This window comes from Xenopus laevis, chromosome 1L, assembly GCF_017654675.1.
Source record: "Xenopus laevis strain J_2021 chromosome 1L, Xenopus_laevis_v10.1, whole genome shotgun sequence".
Taxonomy (NCBI): domain Eukaryota; kingdom Metazoa; phylum Chordata; class Amphibia; order Anura; family Pipidae; genus Xenopus; species Xenopus laevis.
The window spans coordinates 19,430,644-19,457,069 of NC_054371.1; the positions used below are offsets into that span (position 1 = coordinate 19,430,644).

Here is a 26,426-nt window from a genome sequence, read left to right on the forward strand (position 1 = left end):
GACGTGTGAAGATGAGACCCTGTACTTTGATCTGCATGGCCCTTCCTTCCTGTAAGATTAGCTGGAGGAAGGCTGGGGTGACCAAAATTGCAGTATCCAGACATTTTTTCCCTACTGGGTTCTAGCATGATGTCTAAAGCTGTACTTGTTATTATTATGATTATTATTAACATATACTTACAAAGCGCCAACATATTCTGCAGCACTGTACAATGAATGGGTGCACGTACTGAATATACAGATTGCAAATATCCACTCATTTGTTATCTTCATCACATGAATGGATTTTTCTCTGCATGGCCAAGCAATAGAGTCATTTGGTAATTCCTTGGCTTTAAGCAGAGCTTCAGAAACTGTAGGACTGCACCCCTTAAGGTTGGAGAACTAACATGAATAGCAATTTGGGGAGATTTCTTGTTTGCTGTCCTATATATTCCTTATTCAAACATAAACTGTTAGTACTCAGTGTTGCTCAGTAGCAGCCCTGAGCACTTTCACCCATCCGAATCCTTACTGCCCAATGCAATTTCATGCAGATGGTAAGGATATAGACAATGTTTTTTTTTTTTATTGCAATTAAAATAAATTAACTCGGAAATGTTTTACCAACTATCGTTACTGTTCAGTGAAATGTTCAGATCAACAAATCACAAGCAGTATTTATTTATTCCTATAATGGGAGAAAGAATCATTTACATCCATGCTGGGGGCTTGAACCCAAAAGCCTGAGAACCATTGGCTTAGAGCAGTGATCCCCAACCAGTAGCAAAACAACATGTTGCTCCCAGTGGCCTCAAAGGAGCTGCTTATTTTCGAATTCCAGGCTTGTTTTGGTTGTATAAAAACCAGGTGTACTGTTAAACAGAGTCTCCTGTTGGCTGACCATGTAGGGGCTACCAAATAGCCAATCAAAGACCTTATTTTGCACCCCAGGAAGTTTTTGCATGCATGTGTTACTCCCCAACTCTTTATTTTTGAATGTGGTTCATGGGTAAAAAAAGGTTGGGGATGGTTTGGGGGTATCAGTATTAGTTGGAAGCAAAGAAAATGGAATTAATAACATAACCAAGACTCTCAGTCTCTACTTCATCTTAAAGTTTACAGCAGAATACAAGGTTATTTACTGTAAATTACATCTCTTTCCAAAAAAAGAAAAAAAGCCCAGCACAATATGCGTAAACTTCTTGGCATTTCCTTCTTGTAATTATGTTTAATGTGTTAATAAAGTTCTCTTTGAACTAGATCATGGTAAATGGTCTCTTAGGAACTGTTTTATGTAGGAGATGGGGACCATATGCAAACTGCTCTATCTCAGGTTAGCATTAAACATGGATCATTTAAGGCTAGGAATGCAGAATAAAGGGTTATTTTGGGATGATCTCTAACGCCTTAGTATTCAGAAAGTCAACATGAAATGAACAGTGATGCCAATATAATTGTATAACATGATGTTGATGTTGCATCATAATATACAGTTTAACTAGACATTATTAGAAATATAACATTTGAACTCAGAGGGTCCCACAGCAAAGGATGAAGGCAACAACGTGATGCTTTACCCAGATAGTCGTATTTTAGTTGCTTGGGAAAAGAAAAAAATAGGAATTATTGTATCAAGTTTTATCAATGAATTAATGAACAAATGTTTAAATACGGAATTACTGAAGAGCAACCTTGTATGTGTGTATAGTCATAAATGATATATTTATGAGACAATTTATTTTTATGAAGACAAAGTGAGTTCTGCAAAGAAGAAATCACTTCCCCCTTGTGATGGTAAAACCAGCAGTTAAGTAAATTACCGTAAATCAATATTTCGATTGTATTCATACAGCAACAGTCGTTCTTTTCATAGATTTTTTTGTCGTTTTATCTGCCAGCGCCTCTTTTTCTCCTCTCTTTCTCCATGGATGGGCGATTAGAACATACAGTAGCTGAGTATACATTATAAGTTGCCCAGCTGTTCAGTTAAGACAGGTGGGGGATTTTCTTTTTTTGCACTGGACAGAAAGGGCAAAAAGCAGTTGCTCTTTTCTCCGCAGCGTGAGATGTAGTGGCGCTTTTGTTTAAATCAAAAGAGAAAATCGCTTTGCAAAGTGAATTATACGCAATATTGTATATCTTCATCTGTGCATCTCAAAAACAAGGCAGGGCAGAGTTTGCTTCATTGTGTATTCAAATTGATGAAACATATTTAAAATGCATTGATATTTACACATAAAACTAATTTCTGATGAATTTCATGTTCATTTATTTTGCCTCATTTCTTACAACAATACTTGAGAAAAAAATACTTTTTATTTTATGTTGAGACATTCATTTTATTCTTATGAATTTAACAGCCCCAAAACCAAAGCTGAGGATTATTTCTAAACCTCTGATTTTTCTGGTCAAATTACTAAACGGGAAAAGTCAAATTTTTAGAAAAAAAACCCCTCTAATTTTAAGGGATTGAGTATAACCCGAAGCTAGTAAAAAAATACTTCAGCTAAAACCTGTCAAATTCATGTAGAAGTCAATGGCAGATGTCCCTTTTACAATCTGAAGATGTTTCTTGACATCATAATGCGCGCTGGATTTCTTACGATAATCCAAAAAAAGTTGAGGCGATTGGGCGACAACTCGAAAGAGTCGTATGATTCGAGTGTCAAATTCAAAAAAGTTGTACAATTTGAATTGTCACGCAATCCTTTTCCCGAACCAACTTTTTTCTTATTTTTTGATAAATTATGTAAATTCGTGGATGAGAGTTAGGTCGACTTTGTTTTAATAAAAAAATGGGAAAAATTACAGTTTTAGTAAACACCCCAATACTGTAAGGGCTAGTCCACATGAGGAGATTCGGGGAGATTTTGTCTCCTGGCGACTAATCGCCATTTCTTTTGCGCGACTATCTCTCCGAACTACCTCAGCGTTTTTCCCCATAGGCTGCAACGCAAAGTCGCCTGCGCTAATGCACACGTGGCGATGTGTTTTCAATAGTCGCCCAAAGTTGCCTCAGTGTGCATTAGCGCAGGTGACTTTGCGTTGCAGCCTTTGGGGAAAAACGCAGAGGCAGTTCGGGGAGATTGTCGCGCAAAAGACGAGCCGATTAGTCGCCAGGCGACTAATCTCCCTGAATCTACTCGTGTGGCCTTGCCCTAAATAGTGTTTGTTAATGTATTATTAAATATGCCTGTTTTGTTGGGATATCATTATTTCAGTTGATATTAATCAATTCTTCTAGTGAAGAAATCCCCTGATATGTTCGCTCCGTAAGGAATCCCTTGAAGCTTTTTAAAATGAATATTTGTGTTGCAAATTTTTACAAAGCTAATTATTTCTTATTTTTTCTTAAATTATCATCAACATTTCACTTGTTGATTTGCCCTTTGTGACTGGGATACTTCCACGCGAAATTCGCCAAAATGATTTTTTATATTTTATTGGCTCTGTTCAGTTTGAGAACATAATCTGTTTAATGATGCGTTTTGTGTTTTTGAGGGGTTAAAAGAAAGATGATGCAATGCTCGCCCATTACAAACTGCGTACAGTACAAAACACAATTTAATCATTCGGACCAGATGGCCTACATCACAGAAACATTAGTGGAATAATTGCACTGCTTGAAGGGCCAAGCTCTTTAGATCTTCTTTTCTAGTTATAGGATACTGTTAAATAAGCCTCTTGTAGCCATGTGGGTATGTTGGCACATATTCTGGTGCTCAGCTGGGATGTGTTAGGATCTATACATGGAAGAGTTAAGTTCCACCTAAGTAGCTGATGTATCAGTGGTATACTGTGATAAGCTAGCACACATTTCATAAGATAATTGCATTGACTTATTGGTGACCTTGACTGCAGAATTAATTATGCTTTATTGCTGGCCTCTATACATCACATCATACCGTCACCTCTGCGTTGCCACATTTGTTTTTCTACTTTCTGGTCTCTGTATTGAGCTAATTATGTCACATAGGCAGACTCAGCCAGACAGGAATAACATCACAGTTCACTTCTAAAAAAAAAAAAAAAATTCATGAGCTGATCCTTATTGGCCAAACATCAAAGACGCAGTGATATTTTTTTTTATGTAAAGGAGAGTAATTATTAATCCCAAGGTGGTTTGTAATATCAGTCCCCAACCTAAAATCGCTTTTTATACCCCTGAGATTTTTATATTTACTCCAGCCAACCATTTCTACATTGGCAAAAAGTTTGCAAATTTTCATAAAATATTGACGGGAAATGTAATAAATAAAAAGTGCCAAGTTTTCTAAAGCAAACATTGGATTGGTTGATACAGGCTACTCTGGACATGTGTTGCAACTTTTATTAAATGACCCTGATTTATTGCTAAAACGTAATTTTTGGTTTAGAATTCAACACAAAGGCTATTGTGATACTAAACTCTATAGATAGTATAGATATGGGTATATAGAATTTATGTGAAAGTAGGGAGGGGTGTGTGTTTGGATGCTGGGTTTTCATTTGGAGGGGTTGAACTTGATGGACTTTGTCTTTTTTCAACCAGATTTGTAACAAGGACAGATATAGATTTCTGAGTTTACTTCATTTTAGACTTTCTTCCTTTTTTTTTTTGTAAAATAAAAGTGTCCTTATGAAATGTATGTTTCTAGACTCAAATTATAGGGGGTGGAATGAAGCAGAATTATTTTCTATAAAACACCATTCTATCGACATGGAAGAGGTGGTGCGCCAAAGCATATCAATGTGAGAAATAATTATCAGCTGCAGGACAGCATTTCAGCAAACCCTCCCTCGCTGAAATAAGATATAGAAGTGCAGGCGTTGCATCACCGAATATAGCCGCGGGATTCTTCCTCTCTGCACCATTAATACATTGGCAAAAATCTAAAATATTCCTATAATATAAGGACTGAAACTTCATGGCGGAATGGAGGCATGACAGTCCAACTTAATTATGACTTCAAAATAGGGGACCCAGAAGGAGATTTCCTCCCGTTACTTACCCTTTTTCTGACTGTCCGAATAATTCTGACACTTGGGAGAAGTGTTGACACGTTCATCAAACCTTCTGTTTGACTACTTTGAGCTGTCAGATGCCATTGTAAGCTCTATGGTTTTAGAGCTTAAATTGGTAGAAAATTAATGAGCTTCGTATTAGTATAACAGTTATTAAAAATTCCTGAGTTGGTAAAAATAATCTCTCTTTTCTAAAACCTTTTGAGATCTAAAGTGGTGTAGGTAAAGATTTCCAGTAATCTATAGCATCCAATCAGAAGTTTGCTTTTTGTTATTCTTATTAAGTAGACCGGCAAAAGGTAACTTCTGATTGGATGCTGTGGGTTACTTGGCATAAGTGTCCATTTTACCATATTAGTCTAGTCTCAACCTGTGTCTTTTTATTCTCTAACTAATTAAAAGAGACATGTTTTGGAATTTGTTCCTCCACAAAATGTTTGGTTCATTAAAACCACAGCTGCTTACTCTTAACCTGAGCATTGTATTTAAATTCATAATTTTTAAATGTTTTACATTCTTCAGGTCCCCCACGCATTTCTGACAAAGTGATACACCGACAGACTGTGAGGCTGGGAAGAGCCATTAAACTTTTGTGTCCGGTAGAAGCGGACCCACCTCCTCTTATAATGTGGATGAAAGATGGGCGTACTATCCACAGCGGTTGGACAAGGTTTCGGGTTTACCAACATGGGATGAAAATCAAAGACGTGGAAAGTGAAGATGCAGGAAGTTATATTTGCAAGGCGACGAATGGATTTGGAAGTATCAACGTTAATTATACACTTATTGTAATAGGTAAGTACCAGATTGCCAAGAATCCTTCTAGCATAAGAACTACAATTTCTTTATCGCCTACCAAAAGGGGATAGGTTTAAAAATGAAATGAAGAACTTAATTCTAATTATATTTTTAGAATTATACATATAATATAAGTTGTTAGTAAATAAGTGGAAAAATGTACATTAATAGCAAAATATTCAACTGCCTCCTGAAATATTCATCCATTTATCCATTGATGAGCACTGACACCACTTGGGACCCTGAGGCTGTTATTGGGCCTTTCCATTCTTTTGTGATGGTGATATCTGGTCAACTCTTGCTTTTATTATTTATCACTTCCATGAGTACTTTAATCCTTACGTAATATCAGATGGGGGAATTTTTTTTTCTTTATTTTGCCAACATATATGTGAAAAGTATTAGGTTTTCTGTATTAGGGAATAAACCCATTGCTCAAGTTTTAAAGTGTATATTTTTGAAAGATTGAAGAAGAAATTAGAACTTAAAAATCCTTTAACTCAACAAGACAGACCCGTATTTATATTTAAAATAACAAAATGTTCACAATAAGCTAAAAGCTAATTCCAGACATAGTCAATTTTTTAAGAGACCGGGGTTGGTTGGCTTGTTTAGGTGAATTGCATCATATTTTACAACTCCAGTTTAAGAAGCACCCCCAGTGGTCTGTAATAAGTTGTGTCCGCTCTAGATTGACTTCAGATGCTGCACTACTATTTATAGCTTATCAGTCTCAGCAACATCCTCTTGTAATATAGTTTTGACTCCTTCTTTAATGCTTTCAGATGGCTTGCAAAGTTAAAAACAAAATCCCATATAATTTGACCACATATCCTATCCATGCTGTTTCCAGATGCCTTGGTTTATCAGAATTTAAGGTAGAAGGATTATGCGTGATACAAAATAAACATCCACTTCTTACATTCCTCAAATGGTCCTTACAGAACTACCATCACATGGAATGAATGGAACATCCCAACAGTTGCAGAGCATCTGAAGATATAAACATGAGGCTTTTCCATTTTCAAACAATTCTATCGCCTATGACATGAAACATGAAAAATGTATTATCTTCATTCTTCCATTTTTGTGCTTTATCGAGTTGGAAACCTGGTGAACCATATGCTGTGAGATTATAGTATGTCTGTGTTTATGTAATGAATCCAGGTTTTTGTTATACATTTTTCTTTGAGTAGTGAGATCTGGAGAATAATGCGTGGATTATTGGCTATTTGTATTAAGAGTAGGAAGAACTCCTCCTGAGTACTGTGTGGGTTATAGGTCAATGGTTCGTAAAATAAGAAGATCTTAAGAGTATTGAGTGGATTACTGGCTACTGGAAGAAAAAGGAACGTTGCATGAATACTGTGTGGGCTTAAGGTTAATAACCCTTAGGGGCACATTTACTAAGCTCGAGTGAAGGATTCGAAGTGAAAAAACTTTGAATTTCGAAGTTTTTTTATTGGGTACTTCGACCATCGAATAGGCTACTTCGACCTTCGACTTCGACTTAGAATCGAACGATTCAAACTAAAAATCGTTTGACTATTTGACCATTCGATAGTCGGAGTACTGTCTCTTTAAAAAAAACTTAGACTACCTACTTCGGCACTTTAAACCTACCGAGCACCAATGTTAGCCTATGGGGACCTTCCCCATAAGCTTTTTAAGCTTTTTTTGATCGAAGGTAAATCATTCGATCGATGGATTAAAATCCTTCGAATCATTCGATTCTTAGGATTTAATCGTTCGATCAACAATTTTTCCTTCGAAGTATTTGCGGTAAATCCTTCGACTTCGATGGTCGAATATCGAGTGTTAATTAACCCTCGATATTTGACCCTCGGTAAATGGGCCACCCCGAGTAAGAAAATCTTGGGAGTACAGGTATGGGATCGGTTATCCGGGAACCGGTTCTCCAGAAAACTCAGAATTACAGAAAGGTCTTCTCCCATAAACTCCATTTTATCCAAACTTTCAAAAATGATTTCCACTTTCTCTGCAATAATAAAACAGTAGCTTGTACTTGACCCAAACTAAGATATAATTAATCCTTATTGGAAGCAAAACCAGCCTATTGGCTTTATTTAATGTTTACATGATTTTCTAGTAGACTTAAGGTATGAAGAGCCAAATTACAGAAAGATCTGTTATAAGGAAAACCCCAGGTCCCGTTCATTCTGGATAACAGGTCCAATACCTGTATTATGTAGATTACAGGCTATTGGTATTTAGAGTAGGAACTATAAGTTAATGCTTCAGTGTAAAGATCTTAGGAGTATTGTGGGAATTATTGGCTACTGGTATAAAGTGTAAGAAGAGCTCACGAGTACTGTGTTGGCTATAGGTTTATGGCTCTTAAAGTAATCAAATCTCGAGAGTATTTCATGGAGTCTTGGCTATTGGTATTAAGAGTAGGAAGATCTCACAATTACTGTGCGGGCTATAACTTAATGGTCCTTAGAATAAGAAGATCTTGGGGGTATTGTGGGGATTACTTGCTATTGATAGAAAGAATAGAAGATCTCATGAGTAATGTGTGGGGTGTAGATTAATTGCTCTTAGAGTTACTGGGTAGTATTGTATGAATTATTTGATTGGAGTCTCAGTTTTGATTTGATAAATACCATTACATGATACTTTTTCGAGGACTGTTAACGCATGAGTAGGTTATATGGCTTGAAAATGTGATAATTTGATGAGCAGGGTATATTTTTAAAATAAACCTCATTGTATATAGGTTGCAAGTGCAGAACAATGATTCACAGAAAAGCCTTGTTGCAGGCAACTTTACTCATACCCTTTTCCATTATTTATACCCAATGCCATGACATGGAGACAGACGTTCAGCTAGCATGTCTTCTTACAAAAGCTGTAGGTTTTATATTTTTTTGCTTGTGTAAACAGTGCTGCAAATACTCTAAAGTTTTTATTAAATATTGTACAAGATAATGCAATACAGTTAAGTTTAAGAATTAGTTTGCTCTTAATCCTACGTTCTTTGCAGGGCATATGTAGGAGAAGGAGGTGGTATGTAGTCAGATTCTACTAGGGATGCATCGGGTGCTGAACCAAATCCGAATCCTAATTTGCATATGCAAATTAGGGACGGGGTGGGAAATTTCATGACTTTTTGTCAAAAAAAAGGAAGTAAAACACGTTTTCCCCTTCCCATCCCTGATTTGCATATGCAAATTAGGTTTCGGGTGAATCTTTCTCGAAGGATTCCGGGGGTTTGGCCGAATCCAAAATAGTGGATTCGGTGCATCCCTAGAGTCTACCTTCCAACTAAAATGTGAGACTGATGAGCTATTTATTTTTATGGAACTTGATTACAAAAAGCATTTTTAATAAATTCAATCAACTTTTTTCCGTGATACCTGTGGCTTTTTTTCTCCAACCATTAACACATTTATTTAAAAAAACATTATAATGAAATAACTGGATTGTGTTTTTACCGAACATACCTTGATTGCCAAAATTGAATTATTCCTTTATTCCTTTTCCTAAAAATGTGTAACAACATTTTTAAAAAAAGAAATAGCTTGAACGTTGAAAATACACCCCCCCCATTGCTTATATTAAAGCACTATGTATCTTGTTGGCGCTATATAAATAAATTATGATGACATTGAAGCTTGCAAGGTTTTAGTTGTCAAATCTTTTCATAAAACCTTTTTGACTGATAAACCATGAAAACTGAAAGTCAAAAATATTAAGGGGCCGATTCACCAAGGGTCGAATATCGAAGGTTAATTAACCCTCGATATTCGACTGGGCATTAAAATCCTTCGACTTCGAATATCGAAGTCGAAGGATTTTAGCGCAAATAGTTCGATCGAAGGAATAATCCTTCGATCGAACGATTAAATCCTTCGAATCGAACGATTGAAGTATTATCCTTCGACCAAAAAAACTTAGGCAAGCCTATGGGGAGCTTCCCCATAGGCTAACATTGAGTTCGGTAGGTTTTAGATGGCGAACTAGGGGGTCGGATTTTTTTCTTAAAGAGACAGTACTTCGACTATCGAATGGTCGAATAGTCGAACGATTTTTAGTTCGAATCCTTCCATTCGAAGTCGTAGTTGAAGGTCGAAGTAGCCCATTCGATGGTCGTAGTAGCCCAAAAAACACTTCGAAATTCGAATTTTTTTTAATCGAATCCTTCAATTGAGCTTGGTGAATTGGCCCCTATAAGTCATGATTTTGTGCAGTGATTTTCATAAATGAAGACAAAAACTCTCTAAATCTCAAAAATCATCTAAAAATGTATGAAGCTCTTATAGACAAAGGACAATAATTGGAAAAAGGGTCAAAACTGTCTGAAAGAAGTCTGAAACTATCCATGTTATCCAGTCACAGGAAGAGCAGGATGAGAGCAGAGAACAGAGAATTCATGGTTTTACCAGTAGTCAAGTCTAGCAGGCTTTGTGGCTTACCACAACATTTGGAATGCCAATTATTGTACAAGAACAAAAATTACAAGCTCTGGGAGAAAAAACTCATCTTAAGCAGCAACAATCACTTTATAGTACAAAACCATAAGTAGAAAAAAATGCCCAAAAAAATGATTTTTAAAAGCACAAAAGCAACAAGAATGGAAAAGCTGTAGAACAAAAGTTTAAATTAGGCGTTCACACGTCTGAAAGTGTAACACTGCCCATTTTCTCTTGAATACGGTTTACATTCAGGATCCCATAGGGATTAGAGGGGAAGTAAGTGTGTTTCCTATTAATGCATATTTTCCGGAATAGAACAATAATGTAAACAGCAATACTCATTCAAATATATTTTACCATCAGTTAGATCCCCTAGCCGGTCTTTTAAAATGACGATGTTAAGTTTATACACGTGGGAACTTAAACGAGATTGCAGCTGGTTCTCTCTCCCTTTTTCATTTACCCATTGAAAAAAAAGTAAATAATGGCTGTTTTCATTATACAAATATACGGAGGCTATGAACCGAGTTTTTATGGAACCCTGGTTATAATTACTTGACTGCCTGACCTCTTTGACGCTAGAGATTGAGCGGCAGATTAATCAAGGGTCGAATTTCGAAGTGGAAAATACTTCGAAATTCGACCATTGAATAGAATCCTCCGACATTCAAAGTTGGAGGATTTAATTCATCGTACGATCATATTCCAGGCGTAGTACGATCATACTCCGACCGTACTTCGAATCGTACGATTTTCCTTCGAATATAAAACACTTAGAAAATTGCTCTGGAAGGCCCCTATAGGTCACCTAACATAGCACTTCGGCAGGTTTAAGTTGGCGAAGTATTGAAGTCGAAGTTTTTTTAAAGAGACAGTACTTCGATTATCGAATGGACGAATAGTCTAAACATTTTTAATTCAAATCGAAGTCGAAGTAAATTCAAAGTCGTAGTATCCTATTCGATGGTCAAAGTATTCAAAAAATTGCTTCGAATTTTTTAACTTCGAAAATTCCCTCAAATTCACTTCAACCCTTGATAAATCTGCCCCTAAGAGAGACCTAGCTTGCTCCTAAGTATGGCTGAGAATAATTGCATGGGAGTGTTTTGGGGTATGAAATGCAGTGCACAAAATGCTCATTGCCAATTTCCTAATGGTATACTTTAGTGTATGGATCCCCAACCTTTTGAACCCGTGAGCAACATTCATAAGTAAAAGGAGTTGGGGAGCAACACTAACATGAAAAATGTTCTTGGGGTGCCAAATAAGTGCTGTGATTGCCCATTTGGCAGCCCCTATGTGGATTGTCAGCCTACATTGAGGCTCTATTTGGCAGTACACTCGTTTTTAAACAACCAAAACTTGCCTCCAAGCCTGGAATTCAAAAATAAGCTCCTGCTTTGAGGCCAATGGGAGCAACATCAAAGGGATTGGAGAGCAACATGTTGCTCACGAGCTACTGGTTGGGGATCACTGGGTGTATGGAGCCCTCAAATAATTTTTCCAAGCAGTGCCAGGCCAATTAGTATTGGTATCCAAGGCATTACTACTTAACCCAGTGCCCTGCTTGTATGTCCCAAGCTCAACATTGACCTTGCCTTTTTTCTGGTCTTTAGGAGAACTTCCCCATGATCTCAAGCTCCCCTTGCTGCTATACTTCTCTCCTCCCTTCGCTTGTACCTAGAGTTACCACCTGGCCGGTAAAAATTATGCTTGATGCCAATGTTATTAATAGGAAAAAACTGCAAGAATATAAGAAGGCCGGTATTGTTTTCCAGAAAAGGTGGCAACCCTACTTGTACCCCAAGGCATGTGCCAACCTTTAGTCCAGGTCCTTGTTCTGAGTCGTCCAAATCAAATTTCTATAAACAAAAGCTTTTTATCTAGTGAACTTGTCCAACAAGGAAATGCTAGGAGTACACTCTTCTTTCCAAGTGGTCAAATGCATGAACATGTGATATTTGCCCCCCCGTGCATGTCTAGTGAACTGGTTGGCTGGTGATTGCCTAAGACTCATCTTGTATATGGCCAGCTTTAGTTGATTCTGTGATGCCCTCAATCTGTGGGTTTACAAAATGACTTCTTGAATATCATGCAAGACCATTGTCAGTTCTTTAACTTCTCAACCAACTTCCTTTAACATTCCCCCTTCCCAGTGCCCCTGATAGTGTTGAATGTAAGTTACCTAGATGGTGACAAGTTGTCTAAGGTGATCGTATCTTTAGACCCTAATGAGAAAGAGAGTGTGCTCAGTTCCCTGCAGGGTATTAGGGGTAATGTGCTTTGGTGTTTTGCTTTTCTCTCTCTGTGATGCCAATGATAGGATCAAAGGCTGGTCAGATGCTTTTCATTTTATATATCTTTGAAAAGCTTAGTTCACATACATTATTGGTTTGGATCAAAGCATCGGATATCTTTGCTGTCAAGAACTAGCCATTTCCTGAAATTCTAAGCATTATCTTAAATAATCATCCAATCTTATATGAAAAAAATAGATCCCGTTAGTAAGGGATTGTTTCTTTACATAGAAAGTAAAGTATGAGATTGTGGTCAGCCAAGCTGATCTAATGGTTCTTGGGGCAAGACTTTGGGGGTTATTTATTAAAGGTCGAGTTGTGTTTTCTCAAAAAAACTCGAGTTTTTCTAAGCTAGTTTCACAAAAAAACAATATTTATTATGTGAAGCTGCTAAAAGCCCGATTCTGAAAATACTCCAGCTACAACATATCGAGGTCATGTAGAAGTCAATGGCCAAGTTCCCTTTAACCATTTGTTGTTTTTTGCCATCGTAGTTTTCGCTCGAAAACTTGATAGATTTGAGGTATTCAATGTTTTTTAGTTTCAGAGTTTTTTCCACAATTGCATTCAATTGAGTTTTTTTCTATAAATAAGCAAACATTTGAGTTGAGTTTATTCAAGGCAGAATATAACTCACAACCCCCCAAACTACAATATCAATAGAGTGATTCAAGTCTAAATATTTACATAAAAATTTAATTATAGTGTCCATTTAAATAACTGATGGATAATTAGGTAACTTGCACTATCTTGTCTGAATTACAACTCCCATCGTGCTTAGTTAGCCTGGCAGCTTAATGTTCCTATTTAGTATCACAAATAAGCTTTTTGTTCATATACTGTAGAAACACAAGTCACACTGGTTTGAACTCTTGTAGAACAGTGACAAGCATGAGCCTATGGAAACAGCTTTTCTTGGCTAATCGTGGTCTGAGGCATGTAATATATATATTTTTAAATCATTATGAAAACATTGTTCTTAAATAAATATTTGCCTTGAACCCTGCAGGTTATATTTTCATTTTCAGAGATCAGAGATTTTCATTTTCTGTTGATCAGACATCTTTTTTTTTTGTCCTTGATCATTTATTGTAAACGGGTCAATTTCATGTTTAGGGCACAATTTTTATACTGAATAAAACACAGTTGTTTATTATGCCTAACACTATAGGGGTTATTTATCAAAATCCAAAAATATCTCATATATTTCTGAAATCTACTCCGACCAAATCCACATGGGTTATTTCCTCTTATTTATCAATACATTTTCCCAAAAATATCCTGTGCAGGAAAAGAATTGTGAAAAATTCGAATCATATGAATTTTTTGATTTTTCGCCCAAAAGCTCCTATTTTTTTTGGATTTTTGCCCAAAAACCACAAAATCTTTGGATAATTTCACGAAACCCAGTGCAGATCAGGATATATAGCCTCAGAAGCTCTGATTTTTGAATTCAGACTTTTTCCATCCCTGGAGTATAATAAAACCCGAAAAATTTGAGGGTTTTTTTTTTCAATATAAAATCTGATTTATAGCAAAAAAAAAAGACCCTCAAATTTTTCAAGTTTTTGGCATTCAGACTTAATAAATAACCCAGAAGAAAGTCAGAAGAAAGAAAATTCAGAAACTATAAAAAAAAATAAATAAAGGCCAGTTCCAAAGTTGTTTAGAATTGCCCATTCTATAACATAGTAGGGGGGTTATTTATCAAAGTCCGAATTTATCTCATTATTTTCCGCTTATTTATTATTTAATTTTCCGAAATTGCTTTGCGAGAAAAAAATAGTTTTTTTCGGATTTTTCATCATTTTTCACGATTATTTCGGATTTTCCACCTGAAAACTCTGGAGTATTGCACAAAACCCAGCACACATCAAAAAATCATTGGGACTTCTCCCATTGACTTATATGATTGGGACTTTTCCATCCTCGGGGTTAATACATTCCGAAAAATTCATGATCTTTTAAAAGTGATTTTATAAAAGAAAATCACAGGTTTTTCTTGATTTTTGCATTCGGAGTTTAGTAAATAACCCCCTAAAAGTCTACTTAAAGGTGAACCCCCCATTTCATGAATGGCACAATAATGGCGACATTTGAAACTATTTTATAGCGACCGGTTGTAGCAGTGTTTGTAAATGCCCCATATATGTTTAAAGTTCATGCTGAAGGACGTATGGCCCAAGTTTTATTTTTCATTCCCGACAGTGACTCACACTATTTTAATGGACTTCAACGGGTAGTTCTCATTTTGCAGATACAAGGGTTAAATTTTTTAGTAAACTCAGATCTTCTGTCTTCCCCTTCTAAAAACGATATCCACCCCCTTTTTGTTAAAACTTTATTTCAGAAATGTGATTTCAGAGAGCCCTTTTCTGAGTTGAAATTGGGGACTGAAAGCTTTCTTTCTGGCAGTGCATCTGGAAAAGAAGAGTCGAGACCCGTATTCCCGAGAGCTCTGAAACCTAGACTCTGCTTTCACTAAACGCTGTTAAAGACATTAAGTTCCTTGCAAACATCCATCTATCAGCGCTCGAGTATTTGTTAAAGGCTTACTTTGTTCTGAACTCTCTGGCCCACTAATTATGCACAGTTCCTTCATTGTACAGAAAGTATGATGACCCCTTACCCTCGCTAATGATGACGGATTTATGTATTTTAACACCCAAAGGTTGATTTATTTTTTAACTGCGGCCAGCTTGTACCACTGCTGCCAGCTTCATTTTTTCTTCATGGTTGGACTGATCATTATGGTCGGCCAACACTTGAGGCAAGACCGAATTAAATGATCAGTTTAATTATAGAAACCACTGTGAACCTATGAAATGAATGGGCTTGGCTTAACCTAACATGAGGCAAGCAAGGCATTATAACTTCCACATTCCAGTTTTAGGGAACTTAAACCTGACATACAGAATTTTTTAGCCTAAAATTCTAGAACACAACTCCTGAAGAGTGGATGGAGCTTATATGGATTAGGGCATGGCTATATGTAAAGGGCTGTGACCTATGTAGTAGAGTTCCATTTTTTGTAACCCATACCTGACCCCCAACCTGAAATTTGACCCAAATGTTGCTACTACCCGACCCGCTATAAGCCAACTAACCTTCCAACCCAGGGGACATGTGGAACCTGAAGTGACATCACTCCAGTGCCGAATCTTCCCAAAAATGTTTTTAAATAAAATGGAAAAATCACAAGAGTGGGTGAGAGGGATCAAGCCTGCACCTTTGTTGGGTACCCAGACAGGTTACCCATGGACTGCCTGCAAGGCCAAGGAATCGGGGACTTTTTGCCCGTAACCCTACAACTTTGCGGGTGTTCCGCAGGTAACCATCGGTACCCAACCCGATGCAGCACAAAAAAAAACCCCATAAAAAACGCTAATACAAAACTTCTCCAAGAAAAAGCAGTCAAGGTCTCCTAGAAGTCAGTTGGAGCTGCACTGACCCTATTGGACTTTTTTTTAGCCATTCAGACTTTTAGAGGTATTCATGTTTTTTTCACTAGTAATAATCCAAAAAACTCAAATATTTAGAGGTTTTAGGTTTTTTTTTTCTGCACTTTTTTTTTACATACATACTTTTTTTTAACGTTCTTTTACGAACTTAAGCGGCATTTATGATTTTGGAGAAATAGAGTTTAATCATGGTTTCAAAAGGTTTTTATACTACAGGTATGAGATCCCTTATCCGGAAACCTGTTATCCAGAAAGCTCCGAATTACGGAATGGCTGTCTCCCATAGACTCCATTTTATCCAAATAATTCAAAGTTTTAAAAAAGATTTACTTTTACTTTGTTATAATAAAACAGTAGCTTGTACTTGATCCAAACTAAGATATAATTAATCCTTATTGGAAGCAAAACCAGCCTATTGGGTTTATTTAATGTTTAAAGGATTTTCTAGTAGACTTCAGGTATAAAGATCCAAATTACAGAAAGATCCGTTATCCGGAAGACCCCAGGTCCCGAGGATTCTAGATAACAAGTTCCATACCAGTACTAAAATTAGACCTTTAATAAATGGACCTTTATGCCTCATGAACTCATAATGGTGAGAGGCGACCTTCTCTCGTGCAAGCTCTTTCTTCATCCTTCACCAGGCTTATAAAATCAAGTAATGAACATATAACATAAACTCAGCCTAACTCAATGGTGAGAACTTTTTTCCAGGTCTAGTAATCTAAAGCACCCACTCAGAGGTTTGTTTCCAAACAACTGACATTTTAGAGGTTTTTTGGTTGTTACGGGGTACTCGACCAGTTGTACCAGTTGTATCTGGTACAACATTACACCATTACTGTGGCCATAGATGCAGAGATCCGCTCATTTGGCAATGTCATCAAACAAACGGATCACTCCCTGATACGCCCACATTGAGGTGGGCGATATTGGGCTGATCCGATTGTGGGCCCTAGGGCCCATGATCAGATCATAATGCATCTGATACAAGTGGTCGGGATTTTTGAGCCTGCACAATCGAGATCTGGCTGACTTTCGGCCAGATATCGATTGGTGGTGCCGTCGGAAGGCCCCACACAGGGGGCCAATAAACTGCCGACTCGGTCTGTCGGCAGCTTTTATCAGCCTGTGTATGGGGGCCTTTAGACTGATTTACTGTAAGAACCTTGCAGAATAAAGTGACTGACAAAGCCGGACCACTACCTTTTCATTACTCCCTTTCACATGCTCCAAGATTAGGAAAAAGTTCTATGACTTTAAAAAGGTCTTGTATTAAAATTAGGCTGTACCTGCCATAATATTCATGGATTTGCCTGGCAGATGTTGCCAGGATTCTGCCAGACCATCTACAGTATATCCATTATCCAAGTCTAGGGCTATTTTTATCCTTTATGATGTCCTGGGTTTTACAGACATTGTCCATTGTTCACATCAGTCCCTGACGCAGTAAAGCTTACAATCTAAGGTCTCACCGGTATCACACAGTCTCAGTAGGGTGTGAGGAGTCCCTGAGGAAAGTGCATACAAATACAGTGCTAAAACCAAAAGCCATCTTTGGGCACATTTATGTAGTGGGGCTGTTGGAGATCACATGTAGCTGACACTAGGGATCAGTCCAGTTCCGCCAGCTTGAGATTCCATTTCTGAGTTCTTAACCTCTGCTCCAATTCCTCTCTTTTATAGGAACTGAGGGGGGCATCCAGATAGTGCTCTGCACCCATATGTGGGTGCACTTTAAGCACAACTTACATTTGGGGTATCCAAATATAAAATCAAGTGGCATCCTAGCTTTGTAAGTTCCTATGGATTAAAGTTTCATTACAAGGGTTAATGTGTATCATTGGGCTGGAGGCATGCGCTCTTAAGCACATAGTTCACATTCTCACTTGTGTCTTTCAGAGGCTAAATACCAGAAGCAAATATATATATATATATATATATATATATATATATATATATATAGTCAAATACAAGAGTCCTCTGCACTCAACCCATTATCAATATATTTAAGACAGCGACATTTTGTGCATACTGCTACTAAAAAATGCCTTACCCTTTAAACAAAACAGGGATTGTTTGTCCATATATTGCAATATATTTAAGCTGGCCAACTACGTCAAAGTCATCCCATATCTGGCCAGTCCTATGCTCAATTTTATCTGATTCATTAAGAATTCTATTGCTTCATTATACATTTTACAAAGGGACTAGGTATTACCTGCAACTTAACTTGCTGCTTTCAAAGTAAACCTCCATACTTGGCTGCCCTTTTATTAGACACCAGTGGGATCACCTGACTATAGCTGGGAAGGGTGGGAGCTACAACATGGAGCTGGTCACTGCTCCTGTATAAACTATAACAAACAAGGGAAAGTTGTGCTCACCACTATTTTTTTAAAACCATTAGGCGGGGGTGCAATGAGGCTGTGACCACAAAATACATATAGTCAAATACAAGAGTCCTCTGCACTCAACCCATTATCAATATATTTAAGACAGCGACATTTTGTGCATACTGCTACTAGAGGACTCTTGTATTTGACTATATGTATTTTGTGGTCACAGCCTCATTGCACCCCCGCCTAATGGTTTTAAAAAATAGTGGTGAGCACAACTTTCCCTTGTTTGTTATAGTTTATACAGGAGCAGTGACCAGCTCCATGTTGTAGCTCCCACCCTTCCCAGCTATAGTCAGGTGATCCCACTGGTGTCTAATAAAAGGGCAGCCAAGTATGGAGGTTTACTTTGAAAGCAGCAAGTTAAGTTGCAGGTAATACCTAGTCCCTTTGTAAAATGTATAATGAAGCAATATAATTCTTAATGAATCAGATAAAATTGAGCATAGGACTGGCCAGATATGGGATGACTTTGACGTAGTTGGCCAGCTTAAATATATTGCAATATATGGACAAACAATCCCTGTTTTGTTTAAAGGGTAAGGCATTTTTTAGTAGCAGTATGCACAAAATGTCGCTGTCTTAAATATATTGATAATGGGTTGAGTGCAGAGGACTCTTGTATTTGACTATATGTATTTTGTGGTCACAGCCTCATTGCACCCCCGCCTAATGGTTTTAAAAAATAGTGGTGAGCACAACTTTCCCTTGTTTGTTATAGTATATATATATATATATATATATATATATATATATATATATATATATATATATATATATATATATATAAATAACCAACCCTAGTTTTATTGCACCCTTTACAGAACATAAAAACATAAAATTGGAACTCTCCAAAATGCTGTTTGTACTTGTATAACTTCTAATGTTCAAGAAAGTAATATACAATTGTAGGAGGACCAATTCCATACTATTGTATTAATACAACCTTGGATTGGCCTTATCAAATAAAAGAAACTGCTTTATTGATATAATATGTTACCGCTGACCAAAAACTGGTCAGTGTTTCTGTTTCAGGGATTTCTGAACGTATCTATAGTACAGTAGAGAGGGAAAGACTCTATTTTATAGGAGTGGGGGTGAGGGATGGACTCAGGGAAGAGAGTGGACAACACAAGGGAGAGGGTTCTACTTGACATGTAGAGTAGAATTACTCAACTCCCCAGAGAAATGCCAAGAATCTCACAGAAGAGTGAGAGGTGCCTTCTCAATCCCTCTTTATTTGTGCTGTTTTTCGGGTGCCTCCAATCAACTGACTGGCCAGGGTGACTTCTCTTGAAAGAGGAAAAGACAAAATATGCACTTGTTGTGGCTATTGGACTTTACTCATGGTGTCATGGTTAGCACCTTGGCATCTGGGTCTGAAGCTGAAGACTTGAGGGCACTCATGGTAATATCCGTAAGGATGTCTTTTAAGAACAGGTTCTCGGTTTATTTTAGTTCTGGTAGTCCATCAGATGTTTGATTTCAAAAGGTAGAAGAGTAAATTCTCCCTTTTGATTGGTTGCTGTGGAATAGTAGATATGGAGCAAACATTGTACTTGTTATTACATTGCCTCCGCAGTTTTTAAATGTTTGAGGCTGTCGACAAGATGAAATTCTTTCTTTCATATGTTTTTTTGTGAACTGAGCCAAGCAGAAAAGAGAAAAGTGTATACCCTACAGACCATGCCAGGAAGTCCAGTTGTCCCTGCCAGTTGAAACACGAATCTTAGGGGGGGAATAAACAAACACAAAATCCCAATTTAGGACATTTTCCATGCAACCTTGTGGCAGTTCCTGGTAAATATTTAAGTACCCTTGGGCAACAGAGCTGCTTTGCCAAATCAAGGCTCGTCAACTGTGTCCCTTTAGATGCTGTTAGTTCCTGCAGCCCACCAACCACCTTTAGCAAAACCAACCTTCTAGTTGCACAAACCACTAGCAGACATTTTTCTTTGCTACAGGGCAAGGAACCACCACAGACACAATGTTCATTTCTTATTATTATTTTCAAGATCTGCTGATAATGGCTGATGGAAGTTGTAGTTCAACAGCCAGAGTGAAAAAAAACTGCTGTTTCCTGGCCATGATTGAGGCCAGATGTAATCTCCTAAGCAAATGAAGCACTTTTCCAGCAAGAAATTCCAAGAATGCAAATAAATGTAGAGTCCAGTGCATCCTATAGATCAAGCGAGTACAGGTGAACCAGCTGGTTTGAGTAGGTTGTACCCAACCAGGCTGTTCCACCAGGAGGAGCTAACTTACATGTTAGCTCCAACATTCTCTTTAACTATACTACATTACATATCAGAAGGCAATTCACGCCTGGATATTAGGACACCTCATACCCAACTTGTTAAAGTTATCACCCATTACCCATTTGTACCATCTGTATGCGTCCAATGGTAGGTATATGTGAACTGGTGAAGGCAAGTAAAACTCAATATAAAGGACCCCTCTTGTAATTTTATGCACCCTCTTACCCATTCTACTGTAGGACTCATGAAAATGAAAATTTAGTATAAGCTTCAGCATACTGAAATAAGAAACTTTGTAAATACAATCAATATTCTGTATTGTTTCTGAAATAATCAAGTTTATGGTCACTATTCCTCTCTCATCATCTGTTTCTCTTCATTCTGTCTTCATGCAGCAGTTGGGTGTCAGATATTCATTGACAGTTAGATCCAATATATCTTATAGGGGGGCTCCTTTCCTAGCAGATGTATTAGAGCTCACTCAAATAACTGATTCCAGTACAAACAAAATCTAACAAAATAACTGCCTTTTGCACAAATCCTGCATGTAGAGAGACATGATGTCTGGTGATTTTAATAGAGTGAGCTCTAATACATCTTCTAGGCAAAAGGAGCCCCCTATAAGATATATTGGATCTAACTGTCATTAATATCTGACACCCAACTGCTGCATGAGAGAGAGAGGAATAGTGAAGATAAACTTGATTATTTTAGAAACAGCACAGGATTTTTAATTGATTGTATTTAGAAAGTTTTTTTATTTCAGTATGATGAAGCTTATATAAAATGTTATATTTGCCTTTACTAATTATATTAATTTTTGTGACGAAAAGTCCTATGATCTTAAGGATTCGGATTCGGTTCAGCCAGGCACAAGGATTGGCCGAATCCGAATTCTGCTGAAAATGGCCGAATCCTGGCCGAATACCAAACCGAATCAAAACAATTAACTAGTGATGGGCGAATAAATTAGCCAGGCGAAAATTTGCCGTGAATTTCCACGTTTTGCCGCTGCCGATAAATTTGTGAAAATTTGCTGCGTCAAAAACATTTGCCTCACGCACGCATAAAAATTGGCGAACATCAAAATTATTCGTACGCCATTGACTTGAATGCATTTGGACAAAATAGGCGTGCGTATAAAAACTGTCTCGGCCGTCGACAAAATAATTTTGACGCCCATTGATTTCAATGTGTTTTGCAAATTTTTTGGGACAAATTCACCCATCACTACAATTAAATGCTCAAAGGATTTTGCTATTTAGTTAATACCCTCCAAACTTGTTATCTAAATAATCATCTTCCCATCTCACTTCGTTTAAATCCATAAATCTCCTGGAGTTTCACTTTGCACCTACTTTGTTTGCCTTCTCTTAACGCTACCATCTGAGAGGTCGGCTAGCCAGGGCAATGATGTTAAACATAAGGATACAAAAAGAGTCAATATACGGTGTATCCCAAATACAAATAGCCTCTGTTCCGCCACGCTTCTGCTTTCTCCTCTGTCCGACATTTTTCAGTAACAAAAGGCAAAGGAAAGAAATTAAGTAAAAAAAAAAAAATTGGCCGAGAGCACAAAGTGATGAGTCTGGCAGATTGATTTATACACTGCTCTTTCCAAGTCCTGCTGCTGAAACATACCAATGTGTGACAATTAAACTCAACATCTGGAGCGTATTTGTGGAGCAAGTCCTAAATAAACAGTGAGTGCATGTCCATTTCCTTCACTTTGGATTTCCTGTGGCTACCAAAAAGCTTAACTTTCAGATAGAGCTAATGATAACAGAGTCCAGCAAAGCTCCGTTAGATCATGGAGGATAGCGCGAGTGACTCCATATTGGATTGCTCAGCCTGTCACGGGTCACATACTGTAGCCATCAGAGCTGCTGCAAAGTAATGTAAACCAAAAAAATTAGGGATGCACCGAATCCGGGATTCGGTTCGGGATTCGGCCAGGATTCGGCCTTTTTCAGCAGGATTCGGATTTGGCTGAATCCTTCTGCTAATCCGAACCGAATCCTAATTTGCATATGCAAATTAGGGGCGGGGAGGGAAATTGCGTGACTTTTTGTCAAAAATGTTTTCCCCTTCCCACCCTTAATTTGCATATGCAAATTCAGATTCGGTTCGGTATTCGGCCGAATCTCTCGCAAAGGATTCGGGGGTTCGGCCGAATCCAAAATAGGGGATTTGGTGCATCCCTAAAAAAAAAGGAAAATTTGCTTAATGAAAAATAAAAGTCATTCTGAGCAACTTTCCAAAATAAATGTATTATAAATTATCAATGGTTTTTAAAGTTATTTGTAATTGTCATTGCAGTTGTAAAGTAGTATTTGTCTGTCTCATTTTGTGCTGCAGCTTATGTCTCTTAAAGCAATGCAGCAGAAGTAACAGGATGAGTTTATCAGCTAGCTTCTGCTACATTGCTTCAAGAGTGGGAACCACCAGGGCAGAGATCAGAAAGAGAGAGATACATTTTACATACAGTCTTTAGACTATGGATACACAAAATCTACGAATACGAATGCTGAATCCATCACAAAGAATTTGGCCAAATCTGAAAACCTAGTTTACAAATAAGAATCTATCAACTTCAGAGTCAACATGATTTGGATTTGGTTCAGCAGTCACGCAAATCCGAGCTTTTTTTTATTTTTTTTCATGATTCAGATTTGGCCAAATCCTAAAATGAATCCTAATAAGCACATCCCTACTTTAAACTTAAAAAAAACATTGACATTTTTAATGAGTGTATGTGGAATGCTGCTTAAAATTATAATTCGGCAAACTTTCATTTTTGGGTGTACTTTTCCTTTTGTTTAACTAAATCAACTCATGGCAAAAAATGCATGGGATCTGCTGTTTGAAAGGATACTTCTGATTGGCTGCTTTAAATTGCTGTGGGATACAAGACCAGGAGAAAGCTTGAAAAAGCTGTTATAATATTTGCCCCATGTGGCAAATTCATTAAGGGGCGTATTTTCGACTGCAAAGGCTTCGTCACACTTTGCGTCACTTCACCAGGTGCAAATTCGCTACCATTACGCTAATTCACTAAAATGCGGAGTTCCATCTCGGCAGCCGAACGCTGGCGAAGTTTCACTAGCGTTAATACGTCAGCTTGGCCATTTCATATTAATCTATTGCTAACGTTCGTTTCTTCCTAGCAAAACTTTGTTAATACACTTACGCTTAAGTCAATTTGAATAAGGCGGGTACATATAGGTCATATATACGTCTTTATTAGAGATGTTGGTGCAAATGTGGCCACTTATTATTATTACAAATGTCCAAGGAAGCAAAATAAAGACAAAAGAGATTCTCTAATGCCCTAGACATGATCCCACCCTAAAACAAATGTGGCATGTCCCTCAAATGGTAAAAAAAAAGGTTAAAACAAAAAATTATAATAGTTGCAATAGTTAAAATATGAAAAAATGCCAGTGTTTTTTTTAATAATTTTTATGACTTTTCGACATACAGGATATGATGTCACTGACATAAGATTGAGGAGGATGTAGCTTCATCTTATAGGTTCGCCAGGTGTAAGGTGGCGAAGGAAACTGGCGAAAGCGATAAAGTTCTATAAAATTCGCATTTTAGTGAATCTGTGTAGTAACGATCCTTCGCTAGCAAATTATCCTCTACACCTGTTAGTAAATTGGTGATCTCCCTGTGGATTGGATTTCTGAAATTAAGCTACCGACAGTCACTTCGCCCTTTAGTAAATCTGCCCCTATAGTTTGATAAAACCAGATCTTTTGGAGGGGGAAACATTTTGTTTCTGATCTGACAGGAGCCCATTAAAGGTGTCCATACACGGGCAGATTTTTTACATCTAAACGACCGATTCCAGAACGTTGCGATAATATTGGTAACTTATCGGATGCTTAATGGTGTATCAACGATCATCGGACGAACGATCGTCTTGACATTAACGTTCACAAAATTGATCCGATGAGTTTAAAAATTTTCGTCGTTCAGGGATAAAATAGGGCAGTGGATGTGAATTGCAGACATTTGTCGTAGAACGATCTTGTTGTTTGTGCATGTCAGGTTAGTAGCACAAGCCAACGAATATATACGGAAGACCCGGACGTTCTTTGCTGAAAGCTTCATTTGTAACCATATGAACTATGTAAAGAAATAAATTGGTGTTGACTGCAGGAATATCACCCTATCACGTTCGTCCATACACAAAGGAACGTTTGGCCACAAACCATCCACCGATGACTAATGTATTACATCACTTCCTGTATGCTGAACATCCTGCCTCCGCCACAAGTTTATATCACATCGTACGTTGATGTATAATCTTTTGTTTCTTTAGGCAAATGATACGATTATATCTGTTCATATAATCGTTCTTCGTGGACGGCATATCGTATGGTAAAACAATCGGCAGACGATCGTTTAACAATACGATCCTTCATCACAGAACGATAAAAGTATGCCTGTGTATGGCCACCGTAATGCTTTAAACCAGCACATGTTCCCTTTATACTTTTTAAGCTTTTTTTTCACTAGCATGATTCTCTTCAGGCTGTAAACCTTGTTCTTCCGCAGCATTGGTGCAAACGGTAGGTTGGGAAACCCACTTCCTTCTGTGCAAGGGTCCTCTGAGATCCATAAACGTAATATCCCTTCAAGTTTTTATAAACCTTGTAAAAATTAGAAACAAATCAGATTTCTGTACATGCTTAGGGTTATGAGGGTTGGAAAGAATTGGTAGACTCTGCTGCGTAACATCCAGGGTTGATTTATGTTAAATCTTCCAGTTTAAAGGGATCCTGTCATCGGAAAACATGTTTTTTTCTAAACACATCAGTTAATAGTGCTGCTCCAGCAGAATTCTGCACTGAAATCCATTTCTCAAAAGAGCAAACAGATTTTTTTATAAATAATCTTGAAATCTGACATGGGGCTAGACATATTGTCAATTTCCCAGCTGCCCCTGGTCATGTGACTTGAGCCTGCACTTTAGGAGAGAAATGCTTTCTGGCAGGCTGCTGTTTTTCCTTCTCAATGTAACTGAATGTGTCTCAGTGGGACATGGGTTTTTACTATTGAGTGCTGTTCTTAGATCGACCAGGCAGCTGTTATCTTGTGTTAGGGAGCTGCTATCTGGTTACCTTCCCATTGTTCTTTTGTTTGGCTGCTGGAGGGAAAAAGGGAGGGTTTGATACCACTCCAACTTGCAGTACAGCAGTAAAGAGTGATCAAAGCACAAGTCACATGACTTGGGACAGCTGGGAAATTGACAAAATGTCTTGCCCCATGTCAGATTTCAAAATTGAATATAAAAAAAATCTGTTTGCTCTTTTGAGAAATGGATTTCAGTGCAGCACTATTCATTAAAGAAAAAAATGTTCCTGGGCCCAGACACACAATTATTTCATGGGGCTTTTTCAAAAAGTTCATAGTTAGTTCTCCTTTATATTAACTTGCAATATGATGCAGACATTGATGCATTTGCAGATGGTCTTCAGTTTTTATGGGTTTTTTTTAAAGTGTTTAGCTTTTTGTTCAGCAGCTCTCCAGTTTGGATTTTCAGCAGCTGTCTGGTTACTAGGGTCAAATGAACCCTAGCAACCAGACTGTGGTTTGAATGAGAGGCAGGAATATGAATAGGTGAGGGTCTGAATTGAAAGGAAATTAATAAAAGGAACAAACAAATTGTAGATTCACAGAGGAATCTTTTTTTTTGTCTACTGAAAGGGAAAACACAAACGGAACTTTAACCTAGGGGCAGATTTCTTCTGAAGGATTCCCAGGAGTTAAAACACCT

General features: G+C 37.6%; 1 protein-coding gene across 1 annotated transcript in view; it reads left to right on the plus strand.

The window, feature by feature from the left end:
- Nucleotides 1-26,426, plus strand: part of fgfrl1.L (fibroblast growth factor receptor like 1 L homeolog) — a 135,573-nt gene that overhangs the window by 66,448 nt on the left and 42,699 nt on the right. The window contains 1 exon segment of the mRNA NM_001092951.1: nucleotides 5,509-5,781. Within this exon segment, the coding sequence (NP_001086420.1) occupies nucleotides 5,509-5,781 (273 nt within the window).